The sequence below is a fragment of the Strix aluco genome, chromosome W, assembly GCF_031877795.1.
Source record: "Strix aluco isolate bStrAlu1 chromosome W, bStrAlu1.hap1, whole genome shotgun sequence".
Taxonomy (NCBI): domain Eukaryota; kingdom Metazoa; phylum Chordata; class Aves; order Strigiformes; family Strigidae; genus Strix; species Strix aluco.
In genome coordinates, this window is record NC_133970.1 from 36,639,881 (window position 1) to 36,662,831 (window position 22,951).

General features: G+C 50.0%; 1 protein-coding gene across 4 annotated transcripts in view; it reads left to right on the plus strand.

Annotated features, from left to right (window-relative positions):
* Positions 1–377: 377 nt before the first annotated feature.
* The window catches only part of LOC141917738 (mothers against decapentaplegic homolog 7), a 39,108-nt gene continuing 16,534 nt past the window's right edge, over positions 378–22,951 (plus strand). Inside the window, exons 1-5 of one of the 4 annotated variants that reach the window (XM_074811153.1) lie at positions 378–529; positions 651–835; positions 1,214–1,938; positions 2,471–2,524; positions 13,471–13,545. In XM_074811153.1, the coding sequence (XP_074667254.1) occupies positions 1,431–1,938; positions 2,471–2,524; positions 13,471–13,545 (637 nt within the window). In that variant the 5' untranslated portion in view covers positions 378–529; positions 651–835; positions 1,214–1,430. The remainder of the gene's footprint in view (positions 530–650; positions 836–1,213; positions 1,939–2,470; positions 2,525–13,470; positions 13,546–22,951) is intronic. The other 3 variants (XM_074811155.1, XM_074811154.1, XM_074811156.1) reach the window with 3 other exon arrangements.

Consider the following 22,951-nt stretch of genomic DNA (forward strand, 5'->3'; position numbering starts at 1 on the left):
ACCCACGTAGCACCCCCCTTCTCGGGGCAGGAGTGCTACCGGTACATCCCCGCGGAGGCGGGGCAGGGGGGAGGACCCACAACCTTTCAGCAACCAGAGCCGCTGCTTGCGCAAGGCGGTTTGAGATAAATATTATACTTTTTTTTTTTTTTTTTCTCGGAGCGACACAGTGTCTAGACGCCCACGTGATGGGGCCGGGGCCACGCCGCTGCGCACTGCGAGCTGCTGCCGGGGGGTGGACGGGCGGGCGCGCGCGCGCGCGGCTGAGCGCGCCGCCGCCGGGGCTCCCCCACAGCAAGGGAAAGACGGAGGTGCTGGTGTGGAGAGGGTGGCTCATTGCAGCGAAGGGAAGGGAAAAAAAAAAAAAAAAGGAAAAATAAACCGAACAACCAACCCAAGAAAGGAGGAGGAGGAGGAGAGAGGCAGGCAGGCAGGAGGAGAGAGGAGGAAAAAAAGCCAAATAAAAAAGCAGCGAGCCAGACGTGCCGGCAGCACGGAGAGGGTCGCCGCGGGCTGCCCTCACACTCATGTAAGCACCGCTGGGAGCGGCGCGGAGCGGGCAGCCTGGCTCTCCCCTGCCGGCAGCACAATTCTAGGAAAGGAGGGAACACAGCCCCACTTTTTTTTTTTTTTTTTCTTTCTTTTCGTAGCAGCTGGGTCAAGACTCCGTGTGTGTGTGGATTAAAGCCTTTCGGAAGAGGGAGAAAAAAAAAACCCACAAATCCAGACCCCCGCATCAGGACGACCTGGGTTTTAAAAAGGGATACAACACTGGATGCGCTTGTTCTTCTCTTTTGTGACATGCTTAAACCGATTCCGACGTCCAAATCTTAGGGTTGGTGTTTTGGGGTTTTATTTTTTTTTTCTTTTAATAGATGTCATTTTGGCTTGCTTTTTTATTTTTTTGATTCTACTCTGCCTCGCCTCAATCCCGGCTCTCTTCCCCCCCCCCCCCCCCCCCCCCCCCCTTCCCTAGCACTGGTGGGTTGATGGGAGCTGCGGCCCCCCGGAGGCTGAGGATCCCCTGCGGCTCCAGCCGCGCAGGGCGGCGCGGCGTCGGCACCCTCAGCCAGCCTCCCCCAGCGCGATGCGCCGCAGACTCTAGACGGGCTTTTTTATTTTTCTTTTCTTTTTTTGTGCAAAGCCACAGCGAGCAGCGGCTCCCCCCTCCCTTTTTTTTCCCTCTCCATTTATTTATTTTTTTTTTCCGCAGCGGACAGAGGCGCGGGCCGGCGCAGCCCCCCGCGGGAGGCGGCGGGACCCGCGGCCCCAGCGCGGAGACTGGCGTATGCCACAGTCCGCCTCGGCCCCGCTGCCGGCTGCTGCCCGCTGTCCTCCGCTGCCCGCCGCCGTGTCTTGGCTCCCGGCCCCTTCATGCGCGGCGGACGACATGCCCGTTTTGTAGCCGGGGGCCCCTCCTCTCGTCCCGCATGTTCAGGACCAAACGCTCGGTGCTTGTTCGGCGGCTTTGGCGGAGCCGTGCGCCTGGCGGCGAGGAGGAGGCGGTGGCGGCGGGCGAACCCGGCGCGGCGGCGGCGGCTGAGGCCCGGGCGCATGTCTGCAGCGGGGGGCGCGGGTGCTGCCCCGGCAAGGCGGGCCGCGGCTGCCGGGCGTCCACGGGCGCGGAGGCCGAACTGAAGGCACTGACCCACGCTGTGCTGAAGCGATTGAAGGAGCGGCAGCTGGAGGGGTTGCTGCACGCCGTGGAGTCCCGTGGCGGGGCGCGGACCCCTTGCCTGCTGCTGCCCGCCAAGGCCGACTCCCGGTTGGGCCAGCACTGGTACCCGCTGCCGGTGCTGCTCTGCAAGGTGTTCCGCTGGCCCGACCTCCGCCACTCCGCCGAAGTGAAGCGGTTATGTTGCTGTGAATCCTACGGCAAAGCTCACCCCGAGCTCGTCTGCTGCAATCCGCACCACCTCAGCCGGCTCTGCGAGCTAGGTAGGCGAGGACGGGATGGAGGGGATGCATCCCCGCTCGGCTCCCTCCCACTGAACTTTTATTTTTCAGAGGCAAAACCATCACCACCACCAAAAAAACTTTCCATTGCCGTGTTTTATGTGTGGTTTTTTTTGTTTTTTTTTTTTTTTTTAATTTAGGGGAGGGGGCGAGATCCCTTTTGCCCCCACCCCAGGCCCCCGGCGCTGCCTCCCCGCCGTCCCCGCGCGGTGTCGGGGGATTAGGGGCCAGTCGGCCCCGGCGCTGCCGTGGTTCCGCCGAGCCAAGGAGGCCCAGATCAGACAGCTCGAGCGTCGGATAGCAGGGAGACTGGCGCCAGACGGCCCATTTTGTTTATCTGACAGCTAAATATCAAGGCAATCACCGCCTCGCTGCCCTGCCTCAACCCCCCAGCTAAGACAAACAGTTTTGCTAAAAGAATGCCACTGTTATCATAAGTTCCTATCTTTTCTTTTTTTTTTTTTTCCTTTCTCATGGCTCTGCCTTTATTTTCTCTGTACTTTTCTAATTCCAGAGTCTCCCCCTCCACCCTACTCCAGATATCCAATGGATTTTCTCAAACCAACTGGTAAGTGGACTTTTTCAATGCAGGCTGCAGATAAAAAAGGGAAAGCATCCCCTCTCTCAGGGGAAACGTCTCCTGCCTTTTCTCATGCCGTGACGCATTTCATTTGTGGGCTGCTTGCATGCTTCTGTGCCTTCTGATGCTCCTGGAAGATTTAACATATAATTTAAGACACCCCCTGCACAAAGTAAGATTTTAAAACTCTGGCAGGAAACTTTAGGAGGGATTGCAATGCAGCACAGGCCTTTGCTACTCGAGTCACTTGGAAAACCAGGAAAACTATGGGCTCCGGTTGTAAATGGCAGTGCTCCCGCACCCCTGGGTGAATTTGTAGGGATTTAGGTTGGGATGCAGCACAGTTCTGGCTAGCATCTCCCTGATGGCTGGGAATCCCAATGAGCCTTGATAAATGGAGTTGATAGAAAACTTTCTGTGTCTTAAAGGGGCCTAATCCTGCCTTGTCAGGTTGAAAAAATTAAGAAAGGGAGTTGAAAAGTTAAGTTCCCCCCCCCCCCTTTTTTTTTTTTGAACACCACTCTGCATGCCTGTTGCTTGTAATTGAATGTCAGGGTGCCAGGGGAGAAGCCCATTTGAGGCTGGCATCAGCTCTTTTGCGGTTGTCTGCATAAACTCTTGGTTGGCAGCAAGCTCACCGGGTGTGAGATAAATTGGGCTGGAAGAAGGAGAGGTGGGGAGAATCGGAAACGGGGGGTGCTCAGGGAGGAGAAGCTCCTGGCTCCCTGAGGATTAGTGGGTTGGCTGCAGCACAGTGGTCTCTGTGGTCGCACCCCTTGGTCACAGCAGGCAGGAGGGGCACAGTGGTGCAGGGAGGCAAAGATTGATGTATTTCTGAAGACCAATATCAGGCCTTTTTTTTTTTTTTTTTTTTTTTGGCCAAAGGAGTAGTTTCTGTAAACTTGCTGCACTTAAATTTTTTGGGACTAAAAGAAACCTCAAACTTGCTTTGGATGCATGGGGTACCATTGTGGGGTTCCATCTTGCCCACTACTCCCTTGGAGGCTGGACTGTTGTTTTTCCCCTCTGCAAACTCTAAGAAAGGCTACTAAGTCTTTTTATGCCTTGTGGAAATAAGCAAAGCTGTTTAACAAACAATTGGGTTGCAAAGCATGAAATATTTTGCATCCACATGAAAAAAAACAGGAGATAAAGGCTCATGAATGAAAGATGGATATTGGGAGTAGGTTCAACATCCCGAGCATGTGCTGGGATGCAGAAGGGTTGTTCCGTAATAAGAGTCTGAGGGTCTGCTGGGTGGTGAAGTTTTGTGGGTTTGAGTGAGATTGGCATTATTTTGACTGCGTCCCTGCTGGGGAATGCTCCCCCAACAGTTTATATTTCTGCCTTTATTGTCTTTCTACCCAACTATGGGGTTCAAAGGGGTTCAGAGCTGTAGGAGAGAAGGGTTAAAGCTTGCTTTGGGTTTCCTGTAAAAATGTTAGGATAAATCTATTAGCAGGGTTTAAACATTCAATCTGCCTCTGCTAGGACCTCATTTTCAGTTACCTGAGTGATATATTTATTCATTAGCAAGTGTTGACATAAGGTAGCAAAATTTGTGTAAACAGAAAAGCTGCAGAACATGAATGTGCCGTTTCGAAAGGAAAAGTTATTCTTATTGGCCAATAGGAAGTGATTAATGCTGCCCATCGGAAATGCAGAAACAACTAGGTTACTCACCAAAAAGTCCTCCCTTTTTCCTTTTTAAAAGAAAAATCCATTTGGCAGCTGAACTCTGACTAACGGGGCCATGACAGGCACCTGGAAGTCTGTTGTTGCAGGTGGGTTTTGCAAGCTCAGGGTTTCTTGGCATTTCTTCTGCAGAGGGATCAAGGGTTTCCTGTCCCAGCATCGGTGCTATCTCCTGCAGCAGTTTCCCAGCTGGATGTTGAGGATTGCTCACCATGGGCTGGCTAGATGGAAGAGGGACAGAGATGACTATGGGAAGGTGTGAAGCCTTTTACCTGGCTGATGCACGTGAACTGTCTTCTCCCCTGGGACCTTGGGTGGGAACAGTCCCTCCATTTAGACTTGGGCAACTGCATCTGCCAATGGAGTTGGGAATGTGCATCCAGCAGGAAACTTCTGCTTTGCCATCAAGTGCGATAGTGGTCAATAAAAATATTTAAGCATTTAGTACTACATCTTGTAAGTGCTTCATATGGACAGACAGACAGGAATACCTGGACCAGCATGGGCTCTGGCAGCAGTTGCCAGTGCCTGTGATCATAGAATCACAGAATGGTTTGGGTTGGAAGGGACCTTTAAAGGTCATCTAGTCCAACCCCCCTGCCATGAGCAGGGACATCTTCAACTAGATCAGGTTGCTCAGAGCCCCGTCCAACCTGACCTTGAATGTATCCAGGGATGGGGCATCTACCACCTCTCTGAGCAACCTGTGCCAGTGTTTCACCACCCTCATTGTAAAAAAATGTCTTCCTTCTATCTAGTCTGAATCTCCCCTCTTTTAGTTTAAAACCATTATGATGGGGATTCCATTTTTTTTTTGGAGATGATGGAGGTTGGGACAGGCTGTGTTGCTGACTGGAGGAATGCAGGGATGGACATGGAGCTGGGGGGTCTGCTGCAGGCAGTGAAATGTCACATCAGTCTGTGTGTTGATAAGATAGATCTGGTGTTCATATACTGGCCGTAGAGTGGAAAGATCTGCTCTTGACAGCTGTGTTACCTGCAGGAAGGCTGTAGGTCCAGGCTGGCTTGCTTGTTCTTCAAGGAGAGGGCTTTCCCTCTTCCTTATGAGGGACAGTTGCTCATCTTGCAATCCTGGAGGTGTGTGGGAGCTCAGCATCCCCGATGTCCCTGCAGAAGCTGCCACTTGTGGCTGTGTTGGAAGCGAGATGGATAGTGGTGCCCTCAAATTATTCAAGCAGATATTTTAACCCATCGTTAAGTGGGGCAAGGGGCTGCAGGTGGCTGTGTCCATGGTGGTGCTGGAGTATGCGAGTGCAGGAAACCCACTGAGATGTCACTGCAGAACCAAATGCCCTCCTGTGGTGTGGATTTTCAGGGGCATTGCTAGTTTGGCAGCTTTCAGGAACTGTTCAGCTGGTGGCCACCAGGAATAATTGTGTGTCTCCATGATGGTTTTATATTGCGGGAAGGCAGTTTTGGGAGGAGATTTACATGAGTTGGCTTGATCCTACCTCTGATCCTATGACCTCTCTGGTGCTGAAAATAAAACAAGCCCAAGTACCCCCTACTAGCGAGAGCCCTTGGCAGATCTGTGGGTGATAGGAAGAGTGCGAGGATGAAACCAGCCATGTGTAGGGCAGACTGCCTAGGAGGGTCCTGCCTTTGGGCCTATCCCACACCTGACCATCATGCTTGGTCTAGAGTGAAGGTGCATCAGCTCTGTGTCCTCTAAAGAGTCTTCAGAGGGTAATTAATTGATGAAGGGAACTGGCTGTTGGATGATGGGACATGGGAAGGGAGCTGACAGCTGTAAAGAAGTCATGAAAGCACATCACCCCATTGCTAGGGTGTGGTGGTTTAGCCCCTGCCGGGGTCTGAGACCACGCGGCCGCTGCCCCTCCCCCACAAAGGGAGTGAAATACAAAGCCCCAAGACTGAAATAAGGAAAGGTTTAATACAACAGTGCAATAGCAACACAACAAACAACAGCAATAACAATAACAGTAATAGTGATAGCAATGAACAGAGCAAAATAGCTACCAAATACAGCAGTTTGAAGCACGATATACAAAACCACGAGTGCACCGCGCTCCGCGCCAGGAAAAAATGTGACCTGCCAGGATGTGACGTCGGCATGGTATCTGAATAACCCGGCTAGAGCTCCCCCCCCACTGCTGGGGAAACTTAACCCTATCCTGGTTAAACCAGGACATAATCCACCCCTTTATTCTATACCATGTGCGTCACATCCAGCTGCCACTTAGCAATTAGCATTAACAAAGAAAAATTAACAAAAGCACAGTATAACTCACGGTGTGTTTTCACCCACAATCAAGTCCCCTTGTGGCACACATCGGACCTCTCCATCCTTCTGCATCACCCACCAGGTGCACCCAGGTCCTTGAGCAAAAACAATCCCGTGGAGGGGTTTGCCTTTGCCCGGCGCAGGACTAACCCAGACCATTTTCCCCAGCAGGTCCCTCATGCGCACCACAGGGACTTTATCCCCGTCTACAACACGTGGAAGTTTTGACTGAGCCGGGCCAGCTCGATTGGCAGATCCTCTTGTGTTCACTAACCAAGTGGCCTTTGTCAGATGTGTGTCCCAGTGTTTGAAGGTTCCACCCCCCATTGCTCTCAATGTAGTTTTTAACAGTCCATTGTAGCGCTCGATCTTCCCAGAGGCTGGTGCGTGGTAGGGGATGTGGTAGACCCACTCGATGCCGTGTTCTTCTGCCCAGGCATCTATGAGGTTATTTCGGAAGTGAGTCCCGTTGTCCGACTCAATCCTCTCTGGGGTGCCGTGTCGCCACAGGACTCGCTCTTCAAGGCCCAGGATGGTATTTCGGGCGGTGGCGTGGGACACTGGATAAGTTTCGAGCCACCCAGTGGTTGCTTCCACCATTGTGAGCACGTGGCGCTTGCCTCGGCGGGTCTGTGGCAGTGTGATGTAGTCGATCTGCCAGGCCTCTCCATATTTATATTTCATCCATCGATCTTCATTCCGCTGGGGCCTCACCCGTTTGGCTTGTTTGATTGCAGCACATATCTCACATCCATGGATGATCTCTGCGATGGTGTCAATGGTGAGGTCCACCCCTCGATCTCGAGCCCACCTGTATGTTGCATCTCTGCCTTGGTGGCCCGAGGTCTCATGGGCCCACCGGGCTATGAACAGTTCACCTTTACGCTGCCAGTCCAAGTCCACCTGAGCCACCTCAATCTTAGCAGCCTGGTCCGCCTGCTGGTTATGTTGATGTTCATCAGTGGCCCGACTCGTGGGTATATGGGCGTCCACGTGGCGCACCTTCACAACGAGGTTCTCCACCCGGGCTGCAATGTCCTGCCATACTTCAGCGGCCCAGATGCGTTTGCCCTTGCGTTGCCAGTTGTTCTGTTTCCATTGCTGCAACCACATCCACAGGGCACTTGCCATCACCCACGAGTCAGTGTAGAGATAGAGCCTCGGCCACTTTTCTCGCTCAGCAATCTCCAAAGCCAATTGGATGGCTTTCACCTCTGCGAACTGGCTCGATTCACCTTGTCCCTCAACAGCTTCAGTGGTTTCTCGTGTGGGATTCCACACTGCAGCCTTCCATCGTCGATGTTTTCCCACAATGCGACAAGACCCATCACTGAACAGGGCATATCGTCTCTCTTCCTCTGGCAGCTCGTTATATGGTGGGGCCTCCTCAGCACGTTTCACCTCTTGTTCTGGTGACATCCCAGCATCCTTGCTCTCTGGCCAGTTCATGATCATTTCCACTAATCCTGGGGGGTCGCGGTTCCCTATTCGAGCCCGTTGTGTTATCAACGCAACCCATTTACTCCACATGGCATCTGTTGCATGATGTGTGGAGGGAGCCTTTCCTTTGAACATCCATCCCAGCACCGGCAGTCGAGGTGCCAGGAGGAGCTGTGTCTCAGTGCCGACCACTTCTGAGGCAGCTCGAACTCCTTCGTACGCTGCCAGTATCTCCTTCTCAGTCAGGGTATAGTTAGCTTCAGAGCCTTTGTATCCCCGGCTCCAAAAGCCTAGAGGTCGGCCTCGGGATTCCCCATCTGCTCTCTGCCAAAGGCTCCAGGAAGGGCCATTCTCCCCGGCTGCGGTGTAGAGCACGTTCTTAATCTCCTGCCCTGTCCGGACTGGCCCGAGAGCCACTGCCTGCGTAATCTCCTGCTTAATTTGTTCAAAAGCTTGTTGTTGCTCAGGGCCCCATTCAAAATCGTTCTTCTTGCGGGTTACGTGGTAGAGAGGGCTCACAATCAGGCTGTAGTTTGGGATGTGCATCCTCCAGAACCCCACAGCGCCCAGGAAAGACTGAGTCTCCTTTTTGGTGGTTGGTGGGGCCATGGCTGTTATCTTGTTTATCACCTCCATTGGGATGTGGCGACGCCCATCTTGCCATTTTATTCCTAGGAACTGAATCTCCCTTCCAGGCCCCTTAACCTTCTGTCGCTTGATGGCAAAACCAGCCTTCAGGAGTTTTTCAATTACCTTCTTTCCTTTCTCAAAGACTTCCTCAGCTGTGTCCCCCCATACAATGATATCATCAATGAACTGCAGGTGTTCTGGAGCCCCACCTTTCTCCAGTGCAGTATGGACCAGTCTATGGCAAATGGTGGAGCTGTGTTTCCACCCCTGGGGCAATCGATTCCAGGTGTACTGGATACCCCTCCAAGTGAACGCAAACTGTGGCCTGCACTCTGGTGCTATTGGGATGGAGAAGAACGCGTTAGCGATGTCAATTGTGGCGTACCACTTGGCTGCCTTCGACTCCAGCTCATACTGGAGCTCTAGCATGTCCGGCACTGCAGCACTCATCGCTGGCGTAACTTCATTCAGGCCACGGTAGTCCACGGTCAGTCTCCATTCGCCATTAGGTTTTCTCACTGGCCATATAGGGCTGTTGAAAGGTGAGTGAGTCTTGCTGATCACCTTCTGGCTTTCTAGTCGACGGATCAGCTGATGGATGGGGACCAGGGAATCTCGGTTAGTACGGTACTGCCGCCGGTGCACCGTCTTGGTAGCAATTGGCACTCGCTGCTCTTCAACCTTAAGCAACCCCACCACCGAGGGGTCCTCTGAGAGGCCGGGTAAAGTGGACAATTGCTCAACCTCCTCCAGGGCAGCTATACCAAAGGCCCACCGGTACCCTTTTGGGTCTTTAAAGTACCCTCTCCTGAGATAGTCTATACCTAGGATGCACGGGGCCTCTGGGCCAGTCACAATGGGGTGCTTATGCCAGTCCTTCCCAGTTAAGCTCACTTCAGCCTCTAATAGGGTCAGCTGTTGGGACCCCCCTGTCACTCCGGAGATGCAGATGGATTCAACCCCACTGTGGCTTGATGGCATCAGAGTGCACTGTGCGCCAGTGTCTACCAAGGCCTTGTATTCTTGTGGTTCTGATGTGCCAGGTCATCGGATCCACACCTTCCAGTAAATCCGATTATCCCTTTCCTCCACCTGGCTGGAGGCAGGGCCCCTCTAATCCTGCTCACCATCACTCACTTGATCTAAGAGTGACTCCTGCAGGAATGACTTACTGGTCCCCTCAAGAGGGTCAAGCATACTGCTGGCCATTCTATTCTGTCTGGGGGATTTCTGACTAGACACTGGAGCTGCATCTCTCTTGGAAGACTCCCCTTTCATGGTGGTCTTCCCTTTCAGCTGCTGTACTCGTGCAGCTAGGGCGGAAGTGGGCTGCCCATGCCACCTTCTCATGTTCTCCCCATTGTCGCGGAGGAAGAACCACAGGGTGCCCCGTGGTGTGTACCTTCTACCGCCCTTCTCTTGGGTGGGGAAACGCCTGCTTCTAATGGCTGAGACATCGGCCCGTGCAGGTGAAACATAGGACATGTCCTGTTCCATTTTTTGGAGCCTCTGAGACAGTTCCTCTACGGCTAAAACCCAGGCATGTTGGGAGGAAGGGAGACTTCCCTCATAGTGCCGGAGATGCATAGTCACTTTGTCCACTGTCTGAGTCTGGGTGTCTCGCCACCAGGACGCTACTGCTAATGCTTTGGAATGTGCCTCTGGTCCACTTTGCAGGAACTTCCGCCACATCAGCTGTGTGCAAGGGACCAGATCTGGATCCAATGGTGACTGCTCATCATTCAGATCACCATAGATCATATCAAACACAGCCATTTCCCTGAGGTTTTGGATGCCTTTCTCCATGTCGGTCCACTTGCCTAACCGACATAGAGAATCATCCTTGTAGGGGTACCTCTCCCTCACAGCGAGCAGGAGTCGCCTCCAAAGGCTGAGGGTTTGAGCCTGTTTCCCTATTGCCTTGTCAATACCAACCTGCTTGGCCAAATGTCCCACCTGCTTGGCCTCTCTCCCCTCCAATTCCAAACCAGCAGCTCCACTATCCCAGCACTGGAGCAGCCAGGTGCAAATTTGCTCACCTGGAAGGCGTCTGAAATCCTTCCGCATATCTCGCAACTCACTGAGGGATAGAGATCAGATGATTACCTCCAGCTCTTCCTCCTGCTCTCGTGATGGGCCTGGTTCATTATCACCCTGTGCACTGCGAGGGGATTTTTTGGTATATTTGGTTTTCCGTATCGGGGCAACTGATACTGGCACTGCTTGTCCCTTCGGCTCAGCTGCTGTGCTGGTGGAGGCGACTGGTACTGGCACTGCCTGTCCCCCTGGCCCAGCTGCTGTACCAGTAAGTTCACTTTCAGACCCTGCAGCTCTTTCGCCCCCTTGGGGGCAGTGAACAGTGTTAAAGATGACACGGTAAGCATGGGCAAGCCCCCAGCACATCGCAAGGATTTGTGTCTCCCGGGGTTTGTCAGATTGGCAGCACACCTTTTCCAAATGCTCCACCAGTTTATCAGGACTCTGCACTTGTTCTGGAGTGAGATCCCAAAGCACTGGGGGTGACCACTGACTCAGGCACTTGCCCATCTTCTCCCACACACCTTGCCATTTATAACTATCTGCCCCCGGGGCAGGTTTCCGGGTGGTGCTATTGTTGGAGAAGTACCGCATGGCCCAAAACAAGATCTGGCAGACATTCAGAAAGCATTGTGCCGCGAACACAGTGGCCAGGATGCTCCAGGGATAGCTGAAACTCTCAAAAACCGAGAGAATCTCTTCCCCTGGCTCACCCATAGAGGGGGTGAGACCCCAAACAAAAGACCAGGCAGCAAACAGGTAGTGGTGCACCCCCACAAGCAGCGAAACGAGCCCATTATAAGCAGACAGTAACCAGTAGAGCAAAACAAGTCCCTTGATACATTTTCCACCGAGAACAAACACCAGCACTGGGAACACACAGGGGATATAAGGATTAATCCAGCCCCACCACGCAAGCAAATTGGCCAGCATTGTAAACGCTTATCAAACAATACAAGTAAAACCAGAAAAAAAATTACACCTAACAGATTGCTCTAACACACCTTCTCCTTTTGTCCTTATTTCAGCCTTCTCCAGCCTCATGTTGGGCGCCAAAGTTGTAATGGTTTAGCCCCTGCCGGGGTCTGAGACCACGCGGCCGCTGCCCCTCCCCCACAAAGGGAGTGAAATACAAAGCCCCAAGACTGAAATAAGGAAAGGTTTAATACAACAGTGCAATAGCAACACAACCAACAATAACAGTAACAGTGATAGCAATGAACAGAGCAAAATAGCTACCAAATACAGCAGTGAGAAGCACGATGTACAAAACCACGAGTGCACCGCGCTCCCGCGCCACGAAAATGTGACGCGCCAGGATGTGATGTCCGCATGGTATCTGAATAACCCGGCTAGAGCTCCCCCCCACTGCTGGGGAAACTTAACCCTATCCTGGTTAAACCAGGACATAGGGTTATGCATTTTAAGTCAGGATAGGATTCTCTCCTGCCATCCTGTCCGATGTGCTAACAGAGAACCTGGTCATGTATGATCCCTAGAGCAAGATGACATGGAAAAGGCAAACTATGTCCTTTATCCTGCAGGGACTCATCAGGGAACTGTAACCCGGGGCAGATAGAGCCCAGCGCAGGGCAGGGTGGTCCAGCTCTGCATTCAGAAAGCATCTGTAGCCCAAGCAGTTGAAGCCATCTCAGGGGAAGGGCAGGGGGAATCTTCTGTCTGGGCTAGAAAGGGTTAAAGAAAAGAAAAACCTTATTTCTTTAAAGCATAGAAAGCACAACAAGGCATTTAGAGAGTGTATTGTATACAGTGTTTCACAAGTAAGTCCATTTCCTGTCTCCCCTATTGTTTTTGGTTTGATTAAGTATATCCTGTTAAACTGTATATTCCTGTTAGGGTTTCTACTTTACTCACTCTGATAAAATGAGGTTATACAGTCAGAAATTTCTTTTTCACTGGGATTTCAGGGATGAAATCTGGAAAAACAACTTTATCAGTAGGGAGAAAATTATCTTGGCTCTCTTGGTGGTGGCCCTTGCTTTGAGATACAGCCGTGAGCAAAATTATGTCATTAGGGAGCTCAAATTTGATGAAACCCAAAGTCCCTGAGAACCTGCTGATGACCAGAAGGTTTCCTGAACTTCACGAGTCTTCTCAGGCTTGTTCTTGAGCTTGTCTCCCCCATAGTAGTGACTGAAAAGGTGGAGTTTGCCTGTAGGACTAGGGGGTTGGTGTTGGCTTCTGGCTGTTGTCACCTGGAGGAGCAGGCTTGGAATGGAAAGGTCCAAACCTTGAGCTCGAACACCTCCATGCATCAGGAGAAACCTCTAATGGGGTGGCTGATCTTGGCCTGCCCTTGCCCTTTGGTGGTGCATGGAGGAGTAGATCCAGTTGCCCACCTGTCCCAGGAGGTGATAGCAGGGTGTAAGATTTGCCAGCAGCTGGCGGTGACAAAAATTGAGCAGGGGAAGGCAAACATAGATCATTTGCCACAAAAGGGTGGTGATGAGACATTTCCCTTTCGGTTCTCATTTTGGTGAGTTACAGATGTTGACTAAATTGGGTGCATGAAGCCACAATTTAAGTGTTTTTGGGAGCTTGCTTACATCAAAACGACGACAACCTTGATCTCATTACCCAGTGACTTGGCCAGAGGTGGCAGCCAGTCTGTAATTTTTGCCAGTCTATAATCAGCGTTGGCTGGTAATGAAGTGCAGTGCGCAGCCTTGATTGAGGTGATGAGTTAGGGTGGATGCTTCTTGATGAATTACTGTCTCTGCATGGACAATTGGTAATCGCTTCCTGCTAAACCCTTTGGAATGTGTGTTCTGCTTGCAGCAATGATGGGAGCCTGTGAAGAACTGCCTTTATACTGTTTTTTTTTTTTTCTTTTCCTCTGCTCCAGCAGATTGTCCAGACTCTGTGCCTTCCTCCACTGAAACAGGAGGAACTAATTGTTTAGCCCCTGGGGGGCTTTCAGGTAAGAAATCTCTTATTGCCTTTGATTTTGGCCGTGGGTTGCATTGACGGAGGGTCCCAACAGAAGGTGAAATGATGCTGGGGAGTTTTGGGAATGTGCATCACTGAGAAAGGTGTGCTCGAAGGGGGAATTAGGTTTTGTTTCAGTAGCAGCTGTGTACCTCTTGTGCAGAGGATGTGTTGAAATCGCAGCTGAGGTTCTCCATCCCCAAAAGCCCATATTTCCTTTGAATTCCAGCCTTACACTCCATTAATTTTTGGAGCGAGGCAGGAAGAGGCATGTTGGGGAAGGCCAAGCGATGTTGGCTACCCATTCATTTGAATGCATGGATTATTGGAGCAGGTGTGGTCATGCATTGCAGAAGGATTCAGCATCAAGCTCTCCTTGACTTGGTGGTGGCAACTTTTGTCTCCGGGACGAGAGCCATGCTTGGGCTTTGCTCCTGGTAGGGTAACCAGCATCCTGCATCTAATGCATGAGGCTCATGGTGCCCGGTGAGGAAAGGTGACCCCTTTTTTTGCAGAGGACATTGCAGAGGGAATTGGACTCGATCCTTATGGGTTCCTTCCAACTTGAGATACTCTGTGATTTCCTTTGTTTTCCCATTTGCCATCTCCTTCAGCCTCCAGGTACTGTTATGGGATGGGGGTTCGGAAGGTGGTTTCCCCACTCCTCTTGGGCTTTTCATAGAATCCTAGAATAGTTTGGGTTGTAAGGGACCTTTAAAGGTCATCTAGACCAACTCCCAACACCTTTTCCAATGTATGATGTCTCCAGCACCTCATCTCCCACCCTGGACCGGCCAACTCTGTGGCTGGGCTCTGTCTCTACCAGGATTAAAGTGTCTGAAACCATGTATTTGCATGTACTTGCTGATGTTTGAAGGTGCTTCCCTTTGTGGGGATGTCTCCCTGATTTATGATTTATTCATCGCCCTGAAACTGGAATTTCAGAAATAGGTCGGCAGCGGCTGCATGTGTGCGTGCATCTGCCCCTGCCTCTCTCCAGGAACTGCATTTGGTGTGGATGTCTTTAAGTGAGCCTTGTTTGTTTTTCTTTGGGTGTAATATATACCCTGTCTGTTATTTGAGAGGGGAGCATATGTTTGTTCAAAGGCCCTAATGAGAATTAATCAAATGGAGGGGGAACAGAGAAACTTGTTGCTGTGTTTTGGGTTTTTTTTTTTTACGCAGAAGGCTTTTGGGTTTTTCTTTATTTTTTTGCTATTGGAGCCTATAGCTTTAGGGAAGAAAAAAAAGAGACGGTAAAAAGAAAAAAAACCCAAGAAGCAAACCAACACAATAAGGATGTTGTTAGATTTTTTTTTTTCTTTTTCCTCCTGAAATACACTCATTATGGAGGGGAGGAGAGAGTTCAATTCCACAGGATACCACATTAAATAAGCAGAGGAAGTATTCGCTTTTAAAAGGGGGCTTTCTGTAAGGTTCAGCCTATTGATAACATCTCGTCTGGCTGCTCTGCTCCTGAAGGGAAGGTGGGAGGTGGGGGCTTGGGCTACAGGAAATAACACAGCTCGTTCCTGGTGGCTCCTGAAGGGCCATGGGAAGGGGAGCCCCAGCTCCTTAGTAGAGTCTCCTCCCCAAAAGAAAGCATGCTCCCCCCTGAAAATGCATTTTTTTAACTTATTTTATTCTATTTTTATTATTCATTGGATTGGATTATTTTTTGGTCTTCTTTATCAAAGGTTTACCACCCCCCCCACCCCCCCCAGCCTGGAAACAGAACCTTTTATAATCATTAACCGCTCTTTTTTTCCTTCCCAAATGTAATTGTAGTCATTTAGTTTAATGAGGAGCTGATAGGAGAGTTGACTCATGAAGGGATACAGTTAGCTACCCAAGCCCTAAAACAAAGATGAACGCCTCCACATGAAAGAGCATTTGTTCTGAATTTGCTGTGGTTTACTGGCATCTCCCTTCCATGCGCAGAAGTGCAGTGATGAAAATTCCCAACTGGAGAGACCCAGTCAAGAAAGGAAAATAAACACACTTTGCAGCAATCCTCCAAAGCTCACTTTTCCTTCTTTTTTCTACCCCCCCTCTATATTTTATTTAGCAGAAGAGTATATTTGAAGAGGGCTTTAATGAGTTATTGACAGGGTACATGGGGAGCTCTTCAGCTTGGTCTTATCTAAGTTTGGGCAGATGGAGATCAGTGATGCTGGGTGGAGAATCCAGCATCCTTCATCCCCGCCAGACCAGGGCTGTACGTGCTGGATTTGTGGCTCCTTGATGAAAGGACAGCTTTAAGAAAAGCAAAAAAACCCCAATTTTGGTAGATTTGGAAGCTGGAGCAGGAGGCTGTGGAAGACATCGTGGGTGGATGGTGGTGGTAGGTTTCTATAGCATTGTGGCCACCTAGCACTGTAGGCTTTGGCCACCAGTGATGGGTAGTGATGCTGGTGTAGTAGCAGTGGTGTTCAAAGTCAGTAGACCTGCCCTAATGTCTGGAAGCTGGAAGGGCAGGATTTCATGAGGCAAATTGCTCTTGGCACTGAGAATTTGGGAATGGGGCCAGCCTGGGGTTCACAGCTACTCTGGCAGGAAAACTGCATGGGGGGGTTGAGAGGATGATAGCAAGAGGAGCATTAAAAAGGGGCATGGGAGCAAGTGCCCTTGCAGCTCTCCATGAGGATACTTTGATGATGAGGAGTCTTGGGTCTGACCACCGCCGGGGTTGCAATCTACTTCTGGAGGCTGAAGGCAGTTTCATTGGTGGATACCAGAGGTGCTGGAGGTTGTGGGGGGGGAGCGGTGTGGCTGGGGGGATGTATAGGGAGTGTTTTCCCCTTGCAATAACTGATCTTTCCCTCCCTCCTCTTTCTGTTCTTCCTGGCCCAGGAACGCAATATTGAGTAGTCCTTCACTCTGTGCTGGTGTCTTCTCATCCCACCTCTGCTGTCTCTTCCCCAGACATCCTTCTCCAGCTGATGCATCCCTTGCTCCCCCTGTGGTGCTGACTCTTGCTTCCATATTCTTGCCTTTATTTATTTTCTTATATCTTGTATTTTTATTGGTGGTCGCTCTGTGGGTAGGTCAGGACTCCTCGCTCATGGTGTCTCCTACCAAGATGGTTGTGCTCAGGTATTACCAGTCCAGATCCTTTGATGTGGTTAAAGAGAGCAAAAATATCCCATTGGAGATAAAAATAATTTCCATAAATAGGAGACAGAGGGTAGTTTTTCCTGTATTTTGAGCTGACTCGTTCTCAACAGATGTGTTTGGTTATGACTCTTCTTTCAAACAAGAAAAGCCATGCTTGGAGAGCCTGGTGGTAGCCGGTCTGTGGTCTGGTGGCATCTGATCAGTGAGAGCTGAATTCCTGTATGACCTGTGGAGGAGCTCTGCTCCATGGGTAGGAGTGAGCTGATGGTGCTTGATGGTGTTGGTGCTGGGTCTTCATGGGATGCTCTCCACCCAGCCCTGGACATCTCCCTTTGACCCATGTGTGGCATGGGGCTGATGGCTCTTGGCTGATGAAAGGCTGTGGTGCTCATGGTGGGCAAGAAGGTGTCTCTCCTGCAGGACAGATGAAGGGTGCTGGATCTGATGGCAACTGAAGCTCTCCAAGAAGCCCATCATGGAGGGAAAGCAACATGAGCTGGCTTGTGTCCTTGCCACCTCTGCTGCTTTTATATTTATAGGGGTTATTCATAAAATACCAAATCTGAGAGTTTACCCAGATTTCAGCCCAATCCTGTTGACTTGCCCTGATTCTGGAACCACCCCAGGGTCTCCTGGAGCCAGTGGATGTTGAGTGATGGTGCTTAGTGGGTGCTGGACTGAGGCTCTGCAAGGCTTGAGGCTGGGAGACCTGCAAGGCTCTTCTGGATCAAGCGCATCCTCAGTTTCTCCCTCCTGACCCCTCTGCATCAAAAAGATGGGAAAAGACCTCTGGGTGTTGGAGAAACATTAGTATTGCGCTCTGTTCCGGCTCTCCTGGCTGTGGGACCTCATCTGGTCTAAGGGACCGCTTGGCTGAGTGACATTTCATTCCGAAACTGTGGGCAGGCCTGGAATGTTTCACTATGCCTCTGATCCCTGCTGACATCTGCTTGCTGGGGAAGAAGCACCTTGTCCAAATCTGGAGCTATTTGCCCCCCCCCCAAGCAGCTCCCCATCATTCCCCCCTGCCATGTAAACAGGATCCCGTGCCATTTCTCTGGCAGAGTCCTGCCTATGTTTTCCCATCCCCCCTCCTTCCACCTCCCTTTTGTACAGAGTTATAACCTCCTGTGAAATGCCTTTATTTACAAATTGGCATCCTATTATAATCTGAAATTGAGACATCTTCCTGTGGAACTAGGACTGTATATTTGTCCTAGGGATAAACAATTGCTTGGGAATTTTTTTTTAAGAAGTCACTTATTCTTGGTTTATTTTTTGAGCGTATGTCCTTTTTCATATTTTTTTTATTTGCTTTGAGCATCTCAGAGCATTGCACCCTTTCCTTCCTAGCCTCGTTGGAGACACAACCCCCCTCCCCACTTATCTAAAAACCACTGTCCCGTCCTGGAAAGGACAAGGTTATCAGGGGTTAATGCCAAGATGACAGCACTGGAGCAAAGCAGGCTGCCTGCCAGACTAGGAGCCTCCTGGCTCCCCTCCCTCATCATCTGACCATAGCTGTCTGGGAGGAGGGAGCCAGTTCTTGGCTTGGTCACCTGCTCTGGCTCCTTCAGCCCAGTAGGATTTTTTTTTTTTTTAAGGGGGATCTCTCCCTGTGGGGACCCCCCCTAGGGACATGGCTGGGGTAGCCCCCATGCTGCTGCAGGGATGCAGGGGGCATCCTCCTCCTGGCTCTTAGCTAATTACCCCCCCCCCCCCCCTCTCAAGCAAATAGGACTTATTTAATAATTAAGTCCCCTAGAGCCTTTTGATCCTTTCCTAGATACTCTTCTAGGATGGGTTTTTAAAAAAAAAAAAAACTGATGGCAGAGTTACTCCCCCCATTAAATGCCGGGTGTTTCAAACCATCCCTGTACAGCTCTGTTAAATCCATTTTTCTGGGTTCTGTTGGATTTTCCCAACCAAATGGTGCCTTGAGAGCAGTCGACAATAAAATGCAGAAGACAACTCCACCACCAGCGAGTCCTTCATGGTGGGGACCACTTGGTTTTTATCCCGCAACCTGGCGCTTTTTAGGGAGGAATGAGGACAAAAAGGTGAATTTTGGAAGTTAGGTGTCAATTCAAACCATGCTCTGATCACAAAAGATGTCCCGATGAGCACCAGCAACTTGATTGTTGGGGACATTTAAAACTTGACAAGACAAAAACACTTGTAGGAGCATCCCTGGGCTGGCAGGGATGTGGGCTGCATTGTTTCCATCCCTGTTCTCTGCCAGGGGTATCACTTACACTACAGGAACCAGTAACATTAACCACATGCATTTCCCCGCCACCGGCATGGGGGGATGCCTATTTCTAACAGTGGCGGCCAAGACTGTAAACCTTGATGCTGGGGGGGGGGGGGGGGGGGGGAGAAAAAATGGGGTACACCCCATTTTGGATGCAGAGGGAAAAATGAGGTGTATGGAGCCCCCACCAAGCCCTGACTGGGTGCTTTAGGAGGGTGATGGGCTGTGTGGCGGGTGCTGGCTGGGGCCAGGTGGGGGTGGGTGCCAGCCCCAATGCTGTCCCTGGCCAGCTTGAATGACTCATGCTGCAGCCTGGCTGCCTGCCTACTGTCACAAAGGAGCTTCCTTTCCAGTTTATTTTCAGCGCCAAGATATTATTAACTGCTGAGACATGGTCCCTGTTCTAACCACCCTCTCTTTTTGCCTAAATCGTTTTGTTTTCACCCCCTGTTGGCATGTCGAGGCCGCTGGCTTGGCTCCGGTGCTGTTGGGGTGGCTGTGTCATGGCTGCTGTTGAGGAACAGGAATGCACGAAGAAGCGAGCAGCCTGATCCTGCGTAGGGCTGAGGTCAGGGAAGGGAAGGAGCTCAGTGTCTTGCAGGATTTCTGCCTGCTGCCTTTGGATTAGCCCCTTGGTTTTGTTTTTTTTTTATTATTTTTTAACTTAAGAAAAGCAGCATCTTGGGTGTTGCCAGCTGACTCTTTCTCTGCAGTTTATTTTTTTTCCCCTTTTTTCCCTGCAAGAAAAGAGCTTTTCAGGGCAAGCATTGCAGGGATTTTCCATCCCCATCCAGGGAAGGGTGGGGGCTCGCGTCCCTTGTGCATGGACCTGCTTGCAGGAGCCACCCTTCGGGGGGGGGGTGGTGTGTGTGTGTCTTTGCTGATAGGCTCAAGTCATTGGGTCCAAAAAGCTTTTTCCAGGGGTTTTGTGCTATTGGGGATGTGACATGGTGTTTGCTAACAGACAGACCTTCGCTCCCCTTTTTTATTTTCTTTTTTATTTTTCCCTTGTTTTTTTCCCCTCCCCTCTTTTGGGTAGCCATTTAAACATATGATGATAATTTTTACCCTGTTAATTAACAGGAAACATTGGGACAAGACAGGAAATTGTATCAGTCTTTTATGAGGAAAGAGCCATGAAAAAAACCCTACAAAAAAGCATAGTTATTAGTGAAAGGAAAGAAAGTGCCAGGGGAGGAGGAGAAAAAAAAAGGAGAAAAAAACCCCATCCCATGGGCCCCACTTTTCCGAGGGAGGCTGCTCCAGTACTTGATTTTATTTTCATTATGGTGAAAAATATTTGACTAGCAGGGTCACCTTTGCTTGAGTGCAATGCTCAAGCTTCCCAAGGAATCTTTTTTTTTTTTTTTTTTAATGCCTTTTCTCAGCTTCCTTCCCCAAACTGTGGGCCTAGAAAGCTCTTGGCTGGGAGACTAATTTTGGTTTGGCTGCTCAGCCCTTCAAATTGGTCCCCACCCAGTGTCATTATCTTGGTTTTAACTTGCAAGGGATAAAAAAACCCAGCCTGTAAGAGCTGGCTCAGCCCTTCTTTACCCTTTTAACCTTGCTGCATAAAAAACCTCCTGGCTTCAGCTTTTTGGTTGGGTTGTGCCGGCAACGCTGAAGCACCACGAGGTGGTTGCAGGAGGTCCCAGTGATGCTCTTGGTGATGTTCTTCCATGTGTGATGGTGGGTACCCAGCTCTGCAGTCCTTCCTCATCTTCCCTCAGGGATGAAGATACCTGGTGGGGTGCTGGGTTTTGGCGAGCTGTCTTTGGGGTGAAGTCCTGGCTCCCATGGGCTTTCCTGGCTTTTCCCTTAATACCTGAACAGGTGGAAAGGCAGATTTCTCCATTAAATGAATAACTCAGAATGTACACCTATATGTATGCATAATAAATGAAGCTATGGATGGTTATATGTTCAACAAAATCTATTCAACCTATATATATGTATAGGTTGAATATATGTATTGAATATATTATATGTATAATTGCATATACTATATAGGTTATATTATATATAACAAATATAATTATATATAAAATATAGGTTGAATATATTAGATATATTTACTATATATTGGATATTTATATAGATATAATTATATATAGGTTGAATAGATTTTGTTTGTAGATATGCCAAAACTGCATCAGTAAGAGCTGGCCATGCATCGGAGAAACTCAGGTGTTGGGAAGGTGGTGAAAGTTCAAACATCCTTCACTTTTACAACCAATGAAGTTGGCTCTGGATCTGGTGATTTTTGGTGATGGAAACTAATGGGTTGAATTTATAGATGCTAAAAATTGCCGTGTGATGCAAAATAATACTGGAGGGGTTGTGTGTCTGTTTGCACGTTGGTGTGCAAGGTGAGGTTTGAGTGGAAAAATAAGGAAAATAGCAAAATAGTCGAGAAATTAAACTGAGATGGGGTGCTGCTCACCCACGCAGGATGACTGCCAGTGACCCCGTGGCTGGGCTCTGTCAGCACCTTCCCGGGCAGAGTGGACAGAGTAAATAACTCCATAAAATCATCTTTTGAGCAGGAATCAAATAACATGAGTTTTATTTGGAAAAGGAGTTGGGAGCCTGAAGTTATATCACTGCGTTTGAACTGATGACTTCATTTTCTTTGGAAGCTGGGCTGAGACTTTTTAACTCATTATAAGGAACAAACCCATAAATCTTCATACCCAGAGGCCCGTTGTTTTCCTGTTCTTTGTCACAGCTGAGCATGGAAAATGTATCCTGGGTGTGAAGAGCATGAAGCTTTGACACACCTGAGATGTTGCACCACAGTTATTTTCTGGAGCAGCCAGCATGGTGCTGGGTTTGCCAAGCCCCAAATCCCTGGGCTTTGCCCCCATGGGAGGATGCTGCTGGGTCTTGGTGATGCCACCCCAGCTATGGCACAGTCCCCGCCTGGGACATGGCTCTGCCGTTGCCACTGAAAGCGGGGTGGGATGAGCACAAGGAACTTTTTGGTTTTGTTTTTAATCTGGGTGCTGCTGACCTGCCCCATTTTATAGCCCAGGGCAAACCTCTGCTGGCCTCTGTCTGCGAAAGGGGGGTGCCAACTCCACTGGAGCACTAGGAGGCTTAATTAATTAATAAATGTAATATTCTCTATAATTGCTAAGTATTATTAATCTAGAGCAAAGTGAGAGACGAGGGGAGGGGTGTGTGCATGGCCAGGCTTGTGAACTCCATCCAAACACTGTCCATCCATCCATCCATCCATCCATCCATCCATCCATCCATCCATCCCTTGCTTGCCCCCCTCTACCTGGGTAAGAGCTGATGCTGTCTGTCTGTCGGTCCGTCCGTCAGTCCATCCATCCCTGGGTGGTGACCCTGCCTGTATGCGAGCATGCTTCGCTGCCTGCTTTTAGGAATAGGCGTGATTAGATTATGAAGGCAGACAGAAGTAACGATTAACTTTTTCAGTCTGCATGCTGTCTCCAGTCTGGTGCTGGGTGGCTTTTTTTTTCCCCCTGAGTAGGCCCTGGCCCTGCGTTGACAGAGTATTAGGTTGTAAAGAAAGCCAGGAGGAATGAAGGCAAGGGAGGGAGGGGAAAGGGGGGGAGCCTTTTCCATCAGACCCGGGACTGGAATTTATTGGCAGGAATGAAGTAAATGCTCCAAATGCCAGCCCAGCTAAACAGTTTTCATAATTGTTCTGGAGCAGGACATGACAAGCGTGAAAAGGACTTCTGTTCCAACTCTGCTTTTTCCATGGGTTTACATCCCTGTGAGGGATGCTGCTTTGGGAAAGGGAGCTGGGGGAGGTGGTCCTTTTTGGGGGAGGGGGGGGGGAATGGGAGAAGATATTTATGTCTGTTTTCAGTCTTTGGGGAGGATTCTAGGTCGGTGTGCTGCGAGGAGAGGCTTTTTTTTTTTTGTTACTGAAATGAGAGCGGCAGCGATGCCATGTGTGTGCATGGAATGCAGTTAGGGGAAAAAAAATCTTAACACACATCTGTGTATTAGGTATCTGTTTGGAAATCTTAGACTGCTCTGCTTCAGA